The 12952-nt window shown below is 43.5% G+C and overlaps 1 protein-coding gene across 1 annotated transcript; it reads left to right on the forward strand.

The window, feature by feature from the left end:
- Nucleotides 1-8853: 8853 nt before the first annotated feature.
- On the forward strand, nt 8854-12952 carry LOC112173279 (aldehyde dehydrogenase family 3 member H1). Its single transcript, XM_024310885.2, has 10 exons — nt 8854-9148; nt 9269-9337; nt 10357-10453; nt 10538-10744; nt 10888-11003; nt 11490-11594; nt 11688-11860; nt 11950-12040; nt 12162-12311; nt 12483-12952. Exons 1-10 carry the CDS (start codon nt 8924-8926, stop codon nt 12774-12776), a joined length of 1527 nt encoding a protein of 508 aa, XP_024166653.1. The 5' UTR covers nt 8854-8923; the 3' UTR covers nt 12777-12952.

Genomic DNA, 12952 nt, shown 5'->3' on the forward strand with positions numbered 1-12952 from the left:
CTTTTAAAAATATCATCTCCTTCAAATTCTTTTTTGAGTGTTTTACATTGTGAAGTTTGTTCTTTATAAAATTTTGCAATGGTGTATTTATCAGATTTGCATTTTTATTGAGATCACAACTCTCTTTTTGATCTATTTTTGTGGATATGTAGAAGCTAACAAGTATTGTTCCTTCTGACAGATTTGCCTTCTATTGTTGGTCATGTGACAGGTGTCTTAGTTTACAGTTCAACTCTCACTGAAAGAGTGTTCATTCTGGTTGAAGGGTAATATAGCTATGGATTATTGTTTCTTCCGTCGTTGCTTTTTTTTTTCTTTTTTCTTACGATGGTGTAAAATTTGCACTTATTTATTTTATGTTTTCTTCTTTATGGTGCCCTTTTAGCTGTAGAATGTGTACGAAATGCTTCTGATGGTACCTTGATGCATCCTTTGATGGGTCACAATGAATCTGTAAGTAGTCAGTGGTGTTTTTGCAGATTCCTTTATTCTACTTTGAATTTCTTCATAAGTTGTGTTCTTGAATGCTTTAGTTGCAATATGTGTCTGTGGTTCTGTGTTCTGACAATGTTGCAAGTAATTTTAAAAGATTACTTATTGTACTTGTATACACTCTTGTTAATGCTTTCATCATATTGACTCTCATTCCTCTTGTTTATTACTTTTATTGGCTTGATATTAATTAACTTTTGTTGAACTGTAGGTACCAATTCACTTCTCATTTGCTTTGAAGGGTTGCACTTGCAGGTATTGTTATGTTTTTCTGCATGGGGTGGCTTCCTTAACATGAGTTATTATGCTTTTCTAATTGGGGCACTTTGCTCGTTAGGCTGACATTTTGTTTTCTTTTTAAGATTTTGGTTTAGTATGTAAACAAATGGTGACAGACCTGTAGTTGTGTTTGTCCACATTTACAGGCGGACTTAAAAAGTTGGACAGAGCTAAAGACCAAAGAGGATCACCACAAAGCGGAAAGTGCTATTACTCTATGACGTATGATTTAATTTCAGATGTTCAGTATACTCGGGACCATTAAATGTATCTGATTGTCTAATTTTTTTATTATCAGTAGTGTGTATTACCATGTATATATTGTGGATACAAGACTAATGACCAGGAAGAAAAAAGAGGGGGGGGGGGGAGGTAAAAAAAGCTCCAGTTTGGTGCCAATTAAAAATGGCACCAATTTTTTTAAAAAAAATTTGGGGCTGTTTTAGGGAAACTGAATTTGAGAGGAATTTGCTGTGTATTCTCATTGATAATAGGGGCCTCTTTATATAGAGGATTACAATGCATAGAATCTCAATCATACAAGGAAAGTAATTCTACATTGATTAGGATTCTAGATCCTTCTAATTAAATCCTATTACCACTAGGTCAAGTAACCTAGAGTTTGGGCTAAACACAAATTAGGTTTTCCTTGAACACTCCCCCTTGTGTTGCCCAAACGCGGTGCTTCTCTCGTTGCCTCATTAAAAACCTTGCCGAGTAACAAAAACCCAGTGGGACAAAAATAACCTCGGTCGAAGGGGAAAAAGAGCACAACACACCCTTCACGATTCGAGACGAACATGTAGACATCTCCCCCTGATGTCTGCGCCTCCCCCTGATGACTACGATCATGGGAGTTCAGATAACTTCCGCAAGCCAATTCTTGCCACATGTTTCTCGAACGTGGATTTGGGCAATGACTTAGTAAACAAGTCTGCCTCATTGTCCTCAGATCGAACTTGGTTCACTTTGATCTTGAGGAGCTTCTGTTGTTGCTGATTGTAGAAGAATTTAGGCGATATATGCTTGGTGTTGTCGCCTTTGATGTAGCCTTGCTTCATTTGTTCAATGCAAGCAGCATTATCCTCATAAATGCTCGTTGGCTCATCTGTGGTAGACTTCAAACCACAATTACTTCGAATATGCGTAACTATGGATCGAAGCCATATACATTCACGAACTGCTTCGTGAAGAGCAATAATCTCTGCATGATTCGAAGAGGTTGCGACTAAGGTCTGCTTTGTAGACCTCCAAGATATCGCGGTTTTTCCCATGGTGAAAACATAACCAGTTTGGGAGCGACCTTTGTGTGGGTCAGAGAGGTACCTAGCATCAGCAAAACCTTCCAAGACACTTATATCGTTTTGGGATGGGGAGAGGGAACGCAGTCCACCATGTGTGGCGTCCCTGGCACTTGATGGGTCCGAATCCATCTTCTCTCTGAAGGGATAGAACAAGCCCATATCGATCGTACCACTTAGGTATCGAAAGATATCTTTAACACCAGTCCAATGGCGTCGTGTAGGCGCAGAGCTATATCTAGCTAGCAAGTTCACAGCGAATGAGATATCCGGTCTTGTGCATTGTGCTAAGTACAATAAGCGCCTATTGCACTTAGGTAGGGCACTTCTGCCTCTAGCACTTCTTCATCGTCATCTTTTGGACGAAATTGATCTTTCTTTGGATCAAGACTACGGACGACCATTGGGGTGCTTGAAGGCTTAATCTTATCAGTGTTGAAACGCCTAAGCATCTTTTGGGTATAAGCTGATTAATGAATCAGGATACCATCTCTACGGTGCTCAAGTTCTAAACCGAGGCAAAACTGTGTTTTCCCAAGATCTTTCATCTCAAATTCGGACTTCAAGTGTTCAGCGGTTTCCCTTAACTCTTTAAGGGTGCCAATTATGTTCATGTCATCGACATAAACCGCTACTATTGCAAATCCGGAACTTGTCCCTTTTATGAACACACATGGGCATAGTTCATTGTTGACATATCCCTTTCCAATCAAGTAGTCACTTAGACGGTTATACCACATCCGTCCGGATTGTTTCAATCCATATAGTGAGCGTTTCAATCTAATTGCAAACGCGCTCCGTGGTTTAGAGCCACTTGATTTGGGTAACTGAATTCCGTCTGGAATCTTCATGTATATCTCTGTATCTAGATCCCCATATAGATACGCAGTAACCACATCCATAAGCTGCATGTTCAGTTTTTCGGAAACTACCAAACTGACAAGGTAGCGGAACGTTATGACGTCCATTACCGGAGAATAGGTCTCCTCGTAGTCGATTCCAGGGCGTTGTGAGAAACCTTGCGCCACAAGGCGAGCTTTGTACCTTACAATCTCGTTTTTCTCATTACGCTTTCTAACGAATACCCATTTGTGACCAACTGGTTTGGTGTTGGGCGGTATTGGCATAACTGGTCCGAATACCTTTCTTTTCGCTAGAGAATCAAGTTCTGCCTGGATCGCATCTTTCCACTTTGGCCAATCGGCTCTACGTTGGCATTCATCAACGGAGCGTGGTTCGATGTCATCGGTCTCAATAATCTCACGCGCCACTGAATACGCAAATACATCATCAATGATGATGGAGTTTCTTTCCCACGTCCCATGTACACTAGTGAAATTAACAGAGATCTCTACGTTCTCAGGGATAGGTTCTGACAATGAGGCGTCCCCCAAAGATGTCTCTTGGACATAACCATAATCCGGAACATTGTCATGGGATGGATTTTGAGTATCGATGATCAAAGGATTTGTTTGTGCCTCGTTCGCTCTCTTTCTAGGGCGAGTATCCTTCGAACCAATTGGTCTACCGCGCTTTCTTGCGGGACCTGCGGCCATAGATGCCACATCATTGCCATGTTGGGCAATGGCGCCATCTCCTGGTGTCACAGGAGAGGCGTGATATCCATTATTTGGGACATCGATCCTTGCAGGCACGTTTGCAGCAGGTATGTGTGATCTCGTCACTTTGGCAACATCAGAAAACGCATCAGGCAGAGTGTCTGCTACGTTCTGGAGCTCGATTATTCTTCGCACTTCAAGTTCGGACTGTGCGGTACGGGGATCGAGATGAGACATAGTGGGGACAGACCACGACAATTCCTGTCGTTCCTGTTGAACATATGTGTTCTTATCTCCCCCTAACGATGGGAAGACTGTCTCATCAAAGTGACAATCCGCAAATCTAGAGGTAAAGAGATCGCCTGTCAAGGGTTCAAGGTAGCGGACTATCGCTGGAGATTCATATCCAACATAAATGCCCATTCGTCGTTGTGGACCCATCTTAGTACGCTGTGGCGGCGTAATAGGCACATAAATGGCACACCCAAAGATGCGTAAGTGCGAGATATCAGGCTCGTATCCAGTCACTAGCTGTAACGCAGAGTAAGATTGGGTGGTAGTGGGTCGTAGACGAATTAGCGTCGCTGCATGCAATATTGCATATCCCCAAGCAAAAACAGGGAGATTGGTGCGCATAACCAATGTCCGTGCTATCATTTGTAGTCGTTTGATAGCGGCTTCTGCGAGACCATTTTGGGTATGAACATGGGGAACTGGATGTTCTACATCAATCCCCAGTGACATGCAATAGTCATCGAATGTCTTCGATGTAAACTCCCCAGCATTATCAAGTCGAATTGACTTAATAGGATGGTCAGGGTAGTGAGCCCGTAGACGGATAATCTGGGCGAGAAGTTTAGCATAAGCAGCATTTCGAGTGGACAGTAGCGCGACATGTGACCAGCGTGTCGATGCATCAACCAATACCATAAAATATTTAAAAGGTCCGCATGGTGGTTGAATTGGTCCACAGATATCCCCTTGGATCCTCTGTAAGAACGGAATGAGTATTTTGGGATCCTTTGCGTAGGACGGTCTCGGTCCTAATTTCCCGAAGGAACAGGCTTTGCAGAAAGAGCGAGGGGCCTTAGAAGCAACCAATGAGGATTTTGGTTGGGCCTGAGCGTCTGTAGCGCTATTAGAAGCAAAGTGTGTGACTACATCTCCCATTATGGCGTTAGAGCCATGGAAATTGGTGTGTGTGGCGTCATGGCCACTAGGAGGAACAACCATGGCGTTATGCTCATGGTTGGCGCCATTAATGGCGTCACCACATGGGACTTGGGCGGCCCTATGGCGCCCCAAGACGGCTGCAGCTCCAGATGCTGCAATTGTTGCGGTCTTGCTAAGTCCTGGAATCAATTTTCGATTCTTGCTTCTTCTCACTCTAAAGAATGGATGTCCGTGTGAAGTCTTTAGTATACGGAGCATCATATCACGACCAGGATGTCCTAGTCGGTCATGCCAAAGCCAATATGTGTCTGAATCCAAGAGATCTTCTCTTATGACATTATTGGATTCAATAGGTCGAATTGTAGTGACATAAAGTCCACTAGATTGACACATAAGCTTCTCTAAGATGCGCTTTCTTCCGCAATCATTAGAGGTAATGCAAAGGAATTCTATTCCGTTCTCACTATGCGTTTCCGCATGGAATCCGTTGGCTCTAATATCTTTGAAGCTCAATAAGGTTCGATTCGCCTTAGGAGCGTAGAGAGCTTCAGTGACTTTAATCAAGGTGCCATTGGGCAAAAGGAATTGGGCCATTCCATGTCCTTGAACTAAACTTGATGGCCCAGCCATCGTAGTCACAGATGAATATGTAGGCAACATCTCCATGAATAATTGCCTATGTCGTAGAATGGTGTGCGTAGTCGCACTATCCGCAAGACATTGAAGTTCATCCATTCCTAAAAGAAAAGCTCGTAATTAAAAAGGAGTCATAAAGAAAAGAACTCAACTTTTATTAATAAGCCAAACGGAATTACATCATCGTTTCTTTAACCAAAGGAAATCTAATCCAATAAACTAGTTAATGCAAAACAATGGTAGTCGTCTAACTCCTTTCGGTAATTCCAATGTAAATGTGACCAGGTGAGTAGAGAGATGTCGGTGGAGCGAGGCTCACTTAAGTACCACTGATCTCAAAACCTTCCTAGACATCACACTCACATTGTATGCGCCTACTTTGAAGAAAGACTAATAGCATTGGCATCTACTACAAAAATAATATGGCAATTGCCTACATCTCTTGGAAATAGAAAGACTTAATCAAAATCGCCAGTTTCTGGGTCTTGATCCTTGTAGTCTTCCACCCTTAGATCGAGATCTCCATCTTGACCTTCTTGTTCCATGTAATGTGCCTCCCTTGCTTCACGATACATCTTGTATGCGTTTGCAACATTCTGGGATGCAGTACACTTCTTTGCCCAATGTCCACTTAATCCACATCTGAGACAAGCATCTTTATGGTCAGATTCCCTTGATCGAGGCGCTCTGGGGGCGTTTTGTAGACGGTTATTGCCTTTGGTGGCGTTACCACCATAACCGGAGGCTTGGCCTCTCTCTCTCTTTATACGTTTACCTCCACGGTTCCGTGTACGCCTATCTTGGCGATTTCCTTCCTCTTTAGGGCGAGAATATGGACCAGAACGTCCAGAATTATCCCTACTCTTAGGGTTTCGCTCCTTGCGTCCTCCCTTGGGGGCGCAACTATAATTAGACTCCGGAATTGACTTGGTTCCCACGGGTCTAGAGTTATAGTTCTTCACAAGTATGTTGTCGTGCTTTTCAGCTACGTTCATGGCACCAATTAGCTCATGAAATCTTGTGATGCGTCTAGCATTGACATCAATTCGATAGTTTTTGGCTATCATCAATGCAGAGACGGGGAAGGTGGAGAGAGTTTTCTCGATCAACATCGTATCAGTGATGTTCTGCCCACAGAATTCCATCATAGACTTGATACGAAGTGCTTCTGAATTGTAGTCAAGTACAGACTTGAAATCACAGAAGCGGAGGCTATGCCATCTCACTTCTAAGTCTGGAAGCAGGGAATCACGGACGTTGCCAAAACGCTGCTCGAGTTCCACCTATAGTTTTCTTGGGTCTTCCTCATTGAGGTACTCATTTTGGAGCGCGTCATTCATGTGCCTTGTCATGAGAATGATGGCTTTAGCTTCATTCGCCTCTCTCGTAGCTCTATTTGCTTCAAAAGCAGCAGCTTGTTGAGGAGTACGTACGTCCTGACTTGGCTCTTGGATCGTACTTAGGATCCCATCAGCCTTAAGATGCTGGCGCACATCACGGACCCACTTGTGGTATCCTGCGCCTGTTGTCTCTAGTGGAGCAAAGCTCAACTTGTTCAGGTTATTCATCCTGAAAAAACAACAAGAAAATAGGGTTAGTTTCGGAGCGAATAAGGCTACCACGAAAAACTATATAATTTCTGAGCGTAGTCGCTTCCAAGAAATTAGGGATTTTTCTGAGCGTAGTCGCTTCCAAGAAAATCTGATTCCAAGAGGGGTTTTGGATTAGATCGAAACGACGATGTATGTGGTCGATCGTTTTCTTCTCAACAAACTCTAAGTTTGGAGGTCTCTACAAGCTCCAAGCTTGGAGTGAGCACGAACCCCCACAGTTCGGCTATTGGTCTCCCCTATGAAGAAGAAAAGGGGGGTAGAAGAAGGGATGTTGGAAGTCCCCGAGAAAAGAAGAAAATAATGAAAAACTTCAAAAACGGGAACTTTTAGAAAAGTTTACCTTGAAGAATAGCCGGAAATTTTGACCGGAAAAGTCCTTTGATGGTGGCCGGAAAAATGGTCGTCGGAGGTCGCCGGAAAAGTGGCAGGAAACTGGTGGCCGGAGGTCGCCGGAAAAGTGGCCGGAAACTGGTGGCCGGAGGTCGCCGGAAAAGTGGCCGGAAACTGGTGGCCGGAGGTGGTGGCCGGAGCTAGGCAGGTTGGTGCAGGGCTGCTGCGGAGGTGTGCGGGGCTGTTGCAGGGCTCGTGCAGGGTTGCTGCAGGGCCTGTGCAGGGCCTGTCGGCAGGTGCTGTGCAGGGGTTCGGCAGGTGTCGGCAGGTGTCGGCAGGTGCTTCGGCAGATGCGCGCAGGCACTCGGCAGGGCTCGGCAGATGCTTGCAGGGGCTTCGGCAGATGCGCGCAGGGGCTTCGGCAGATGCGCGCAGGAACTCGGCAGGGCTCGGCAGATGCTTGCAGGGGCTTCGGCAGATGCGCGCAGGGGCTTCGGCAGATGCGCGCAGGAACTCGGCAGGGCTCGGCAGGGGCTCGGCAGGGGCAGAGACCGGTCCGATTTTTCCGACGGCCGGTTCAGGGGTTTTCCGGCAGGTTCCGGTGGGTCCGCCGCCGGTTCTGGGCTCCTTGGGATTAGGGCTTCGATATGTGGGGCGGTGGTTGCAGGATCTTGAGGGCTACGAATTAGGGTTTCAGGGTTAGAGTCTCGTGCTGATAACGTGTTTTAGGGAAACTGAATTTGAGAGGAATTTGCTGTGTATTCTCATTGATAATAGGGGCCTCTTTATATAAAGGATTACAATGCATAGAATCTCAATCATACAAGGAAAGTAATTCTACATTGATTAGGATTCTAGATCCTTCTAATTAAATCCTATTACCACTAGGTCAAGTAACCTAGAGTTTGGGCTAAACACAAATTAGGTTTTCCTTGAACAGGGGCATGTTTCTCACTGATGTTAGAGTTGCTAATTAAAGATATAATGGTGTAAAAGATGATGTGGCACCTGACAAAAGTAATATGAGAGTGATGTGACAAACATGTCAGTTTGGTTAAAAATAGCCCACCGATAATGTATTGGTGCCCTATGTTCCAAAGGAAACTGGGGCAAAGAGCAATGTCAAGGTTTGGGTGGCTGCATAGTGGCTAATGAAGATGTTGGTGGCTTTTGTGAGTGATGAGCACCCTTATTGGAGGGTGTCCTTTGGCCAATTTTCTAGTAGTGCCTCTTTCGATTAAAGAAACAAAAAACAGTGACGCACTTGCCCGCGTAATTAATCTGGCAATTGAATGGAGTTGTTACTCTAGGTAGGAGTTAGTACTGGATCATTTATGTTTAGCTAGGTTGGGCACATGCACCGTTAACGCCCTGCTACGTACAATTAATCAATTCTGGTTGGGCGGCAATAATGCAAAGTGATAAAAACTCTCTGTGTATTTATATATATTGCCTGCCATCCAGGCTCAATCTATGAGGTACTCGTATTCGATACACTCCTCAACTGTTTGTTTCTGTAATCTGTGCCTCTGATACTCTAATGGCGACGAAGGAGTTGCAGAGCGTAGCGTTCGGTTCAAAAGAGGCGGCGGCTATGGTGAAGGAGCTGAGGGAAAGTTATGGCTCCGGTAAGACCAGAAGCTACGAGTGGAGAGTGTCGCAACTGAAGAACATTGAGAAAATGACGGAGTATCATGAACAGGAAATCATTGAGGCTCTTCGCTCCGACCTCTCCAAACCAGAATTTGAATCCTACATTCAAGAGGTTCCAAACTTCCAACTCCATCTTAATTTGTCGTGCTCTTGTGCACAATATATGTATTTGTGCTCAAAACATAAAAACTATATGACTGTTTAATTTTTCTTTTTTCTTCTGTAATGTTAGATAGCGCTATTGAAGAACTCGTGTACATTGGCACTTAAAGAACTCAAGTCTTGGATGAAGCCTGAAAAGGTCTATTTGCTTGTAATGCATTCTTTTGAGTTTACCTCAAGATCTACATCATGATTAGTAGCACGTATAAGAATTTTAGTTTCTGATATAGGAGTTTTATATTGAAAGTTGCAGTAGCAACATGAAGCATGGACAGACAAAAAATGATAGCAAACTTGTGCTTGTATTTTCAGATCTCGTTCCCTCTTGACTTCAAGGCTAAGATAAGGCCTTAAATACTACATGAATTTAAAGCTTATCCAACCCAGCATGTGGTTAAGATTAAGCAACATTAATTCTTAAAGCTGAATAAATATCTAGATATTTCCATAAAGCAACAGTGTAAAGCAGGTGCATCAACACTCTCCTAGAAGAAGTAGGAAAGGATTAACTACAACTAGGACTGTCAATTCTGACCCGATAACACGACTCGAAACCCGCACGAAATAAAGCGGGTTGAACCCGCACGATTAAAAAGCAGGTCGATCGCGGGTCATCCCTTCATGACCCAATTAATAAACGGGTCGGCCGTGGGTCAACCCGCCAACACAAAGTGAACCCATATAACCCGATTATGCTATACTTCTTCATGAAATTTTGGATGTTGGAGTATTTGATCCTAGAATTGGACAATTTGAAATATTTTGCTTAATCATTATTGGATTTAATTATTTATGAATTATATACAGTTATTTATATTCTTCATCTTACAGAGTTTTTAGTGAATTTAATCAATTTATGCATTTTTTTAGTTAAATGAGTCGTAGTGTTAATCCTTAAATGAGTCATTTGTCCAACACGACACGACCTATTTATTAAATAAGTTAAGCGAGTTGGAAACGGGTAACCCGTTTAATAAATAGGTTGGGTTTGGGTTTAAATTTTCAACACGATTAGTAAATGGGTTGGGTTTGGGTTTGTAACTTATGACGTACACGACATATACCTTGACCTGACACGAACCCAAACCGGCACGACCCATTGACAGCCCTAACTACAACAATCAACAGTATGCATTTTACCGGCCTTTTTAACTGCAGGTTAAATCTTCACCAGTCATTTTTCCGTCGTCAGCCGAAATAGTGCCCGAGCCTCTTGGTGTCGTACTAGTAATTTCAGCATGGAATTATCCTTTGTGTACGTTAATATCGAAGCTTATTCTCCAGTCCTAATTTCGGTTTCTAAATAATAACATTTGTGTAATGTTGATCTGTTTTCCAGTGGTGGCCCTTGATCCAGTTGTCGGAGCCATTGCGGCCGGTAATGCTGTGGTTGTAAAACCGTCGGAACTTGCTCCAGCCACATCGTCATTGCTTGCGAAACTATTAGGAGACTACATGGATAACTCTTGTGTTAGAGTTGTTGAGGGGGCTGTTGCTGAAACATCTGCACTATTAGAGCAAAAGTGGGACAAAATATGTTACACAGGTTCTTAGTTCTTACTCATTTTCCTAGCCTCCTCATTTTATAGTCTGTATGATACAATTAAGGATATAATGATAAAAAAAAAAATAGAATATCTCTTTCAATATTGAAAATGGCTAATTCAGACGGTTGTACGTGCATTGCAGGCAACCGAAGAGTGGGACGGATAGTGATGGCTAGCGCCGTGAAGCACCTTACACCAGTTCTTTTAGAGCTCGGAGGAAAATGTCCAGCTGTGGTTGATTCTGGCATTGACTTACAAGTATATATGGATATCTTTCTTTTCCAAGTCCTGAAACTCTAATTTGTTTTTACATTTTCATCACTTGCTGCTATATATATATATATATATAGACACATACACACGGAGGCGTTCCAAAGAGGATGTCCGCACTTTTGCTAAAGTGCGGACGTCGACGCTGCAGCTCTGCTCAGGCAGCGACAAAGCAGCGCCGCTTGCCGGACGGAGGCCAGGGGTCGGACAGACCAGTCTGCAGTTGGGTGGAGTCGCCGGCGAAAAGGTTGCAGCGCTGCCCAGAAACTTGCAGTTGCAAGTCAGGTCGCTACCCAGAACCTGCAACCTCGATCTCCTCCGACCTTGATCGCTGCCCAGAACGGTCTGGGATGCATCCGGCCTACGTCCGACAAGCCCTGAGCCTCCAACGCCACCTGAAACGCCACAGAACTGTCGACGTCCGCACTTTAGCCTGTGTGTGTGTGTTTCGGTTAATCATTTTGTTTTTCCTAGGTCGCAAGTAGGCGGATTGTTGTAGGAAAGTGGGGAAGTAATAATGGACAGGCTTGCGTTGCACCTGATTACATGTTGACCACAAAAGATTTTGCTCCTCAGTTGGTATGCTTACTAGCTTCAATGCTTCATAGTCAATTGGTTCGGAGATGTTTCTGTATTCGGTCTTTCATCTTCTCCCATTTCTATTGCTCTCAGGTGGAGGCCCTAAAACGTGAATTGGATAACTTTTTCGGGAAGAATCCACTTCAATCGAAAGATTTGTCTCGTATTGTTAATTCTAATCACTATGCTCGCTTGACAAAGCTCTTGGATGAGGAGGACGTTTCCGGTAAGATTGTCCATGGAGGTGAAAGAGATTTAAGCAACTTGTAAGTTACTTGTTAATTATTTCGATCTGATCGAATTAGTTGACATGATAATGTATTGACTAATGCCCCGTCGGATCTTTTAATCACAGGAGGATAGCTCCCACCATCTTACTCGATGTCCCACAAGACTCTCTGATCATGAATGAGGAAATATTTGGTCCCTTGCTTCCCATTGTCACGGTAGGAACCAAACATGCTTTTTAGTATAGGTTCGAAAGAGCAGATCTGTGTTCTAATGATTGAACTTTTTCGCCGAAGGGATTTGTTAGAAATATGTCTTGCCTCTGTTAATTTGTTACAGGTTGACAAGGTGGAAGACAGTTTTGATTTGATCAAAACAGGAACAAAGCCTCTTGCTGCATATTTGTTTACCAACAACAAGAAGCTGAAGGATCAATTTGTAAGGAGCGTCTCTGCAGGAGGTTTAGTTATCAATGACACTATCGTACATGTAATAATCCTCTCTTAAAACCACTTGGAATCTACCTACACATGCATGTATGTTCATCCATGCATAAGTCAGTCTTCATAGGATGGTTGTGCTCTCTATATAAATATAATGTACATTTTTATTCCAATTAAACATGTCTAGAATCTAATTTATATGCATTTGATGGTGCAGCTTGCTGTTGCATCTTTGCCGTTTGGAGGAGTTGGGGAAAGTGGAATGGGTGCATACCATGGGAAATTCTCTTTCGAAGCTTTCAGCCATAAGAAGGCGGTTATTTATCGAGGTTTTGCCGGAGATATTTCTGTGAGGTACCCTCCATACACAATGGGTAAGCTAAGTCTGATTCTGAAGGCTATGGTTAGTGGTGGTAGTATTTGGGGCATAATCTGGGCCCTGATGATTTACAAAATCCTCAATACTTTTAAATCACTTGCTCATAAACTGAGATCTACCAAATCAGAGTGATGGTTGACTTGATTCGCCACTTCGCCGGACGGCCGGAAACAAAGGGTTTGATCTTTCGTTGCCCCATTAGAACAGGTCAGCCGGCCTTTTCCTTTTGGTTGCTGGTCGGTGGGAATTTGTACGTGTAGCCAATATATAGAAGTTTGAGGAATTTAAGTGCCAATGAAGTGATGTAA

The sequence above is a fragment of the Rosa chinensis genome, chromosome 6, assembly GCF_002994745.2.
Source record: "Rosa chinensis cultivar Old Blush chromosome 6, RchiOBHm-V2, whole genome shotgun sequence".
NCBI lineage: Eukaryota > Viridiplantae > Streptophyta > Magnoliopsida > Rosales > Rosaceae > Rosa > Rosa chinensis.

Excerpts from the sequence above, each read along its gene's own strand:
- LOC112173279 (XM_024310885.2), top strand. The coding sequence starts at position 8,924 with ATGGCGACGAAGGAGTTGCAGAGCGTAGCGTTCGGTTCAAAAGAGGCG. Across the intron at positions 9,338-10,356 it reads CTTGGATGAAGCCTGAAAAG|GTTAAATCTTCACCAGTCAT; the intron begins GTCTATTTGCTT and ends TTTTAACTGCAG. Across the intron at positions 11,595-11,687 it reads AAGATTTTGCTCCTCAGTTG|GTGGAGGCCCTAAAACGTGA; the intron begins GTATGCTTACTA and ends TATTGCTCTCAG.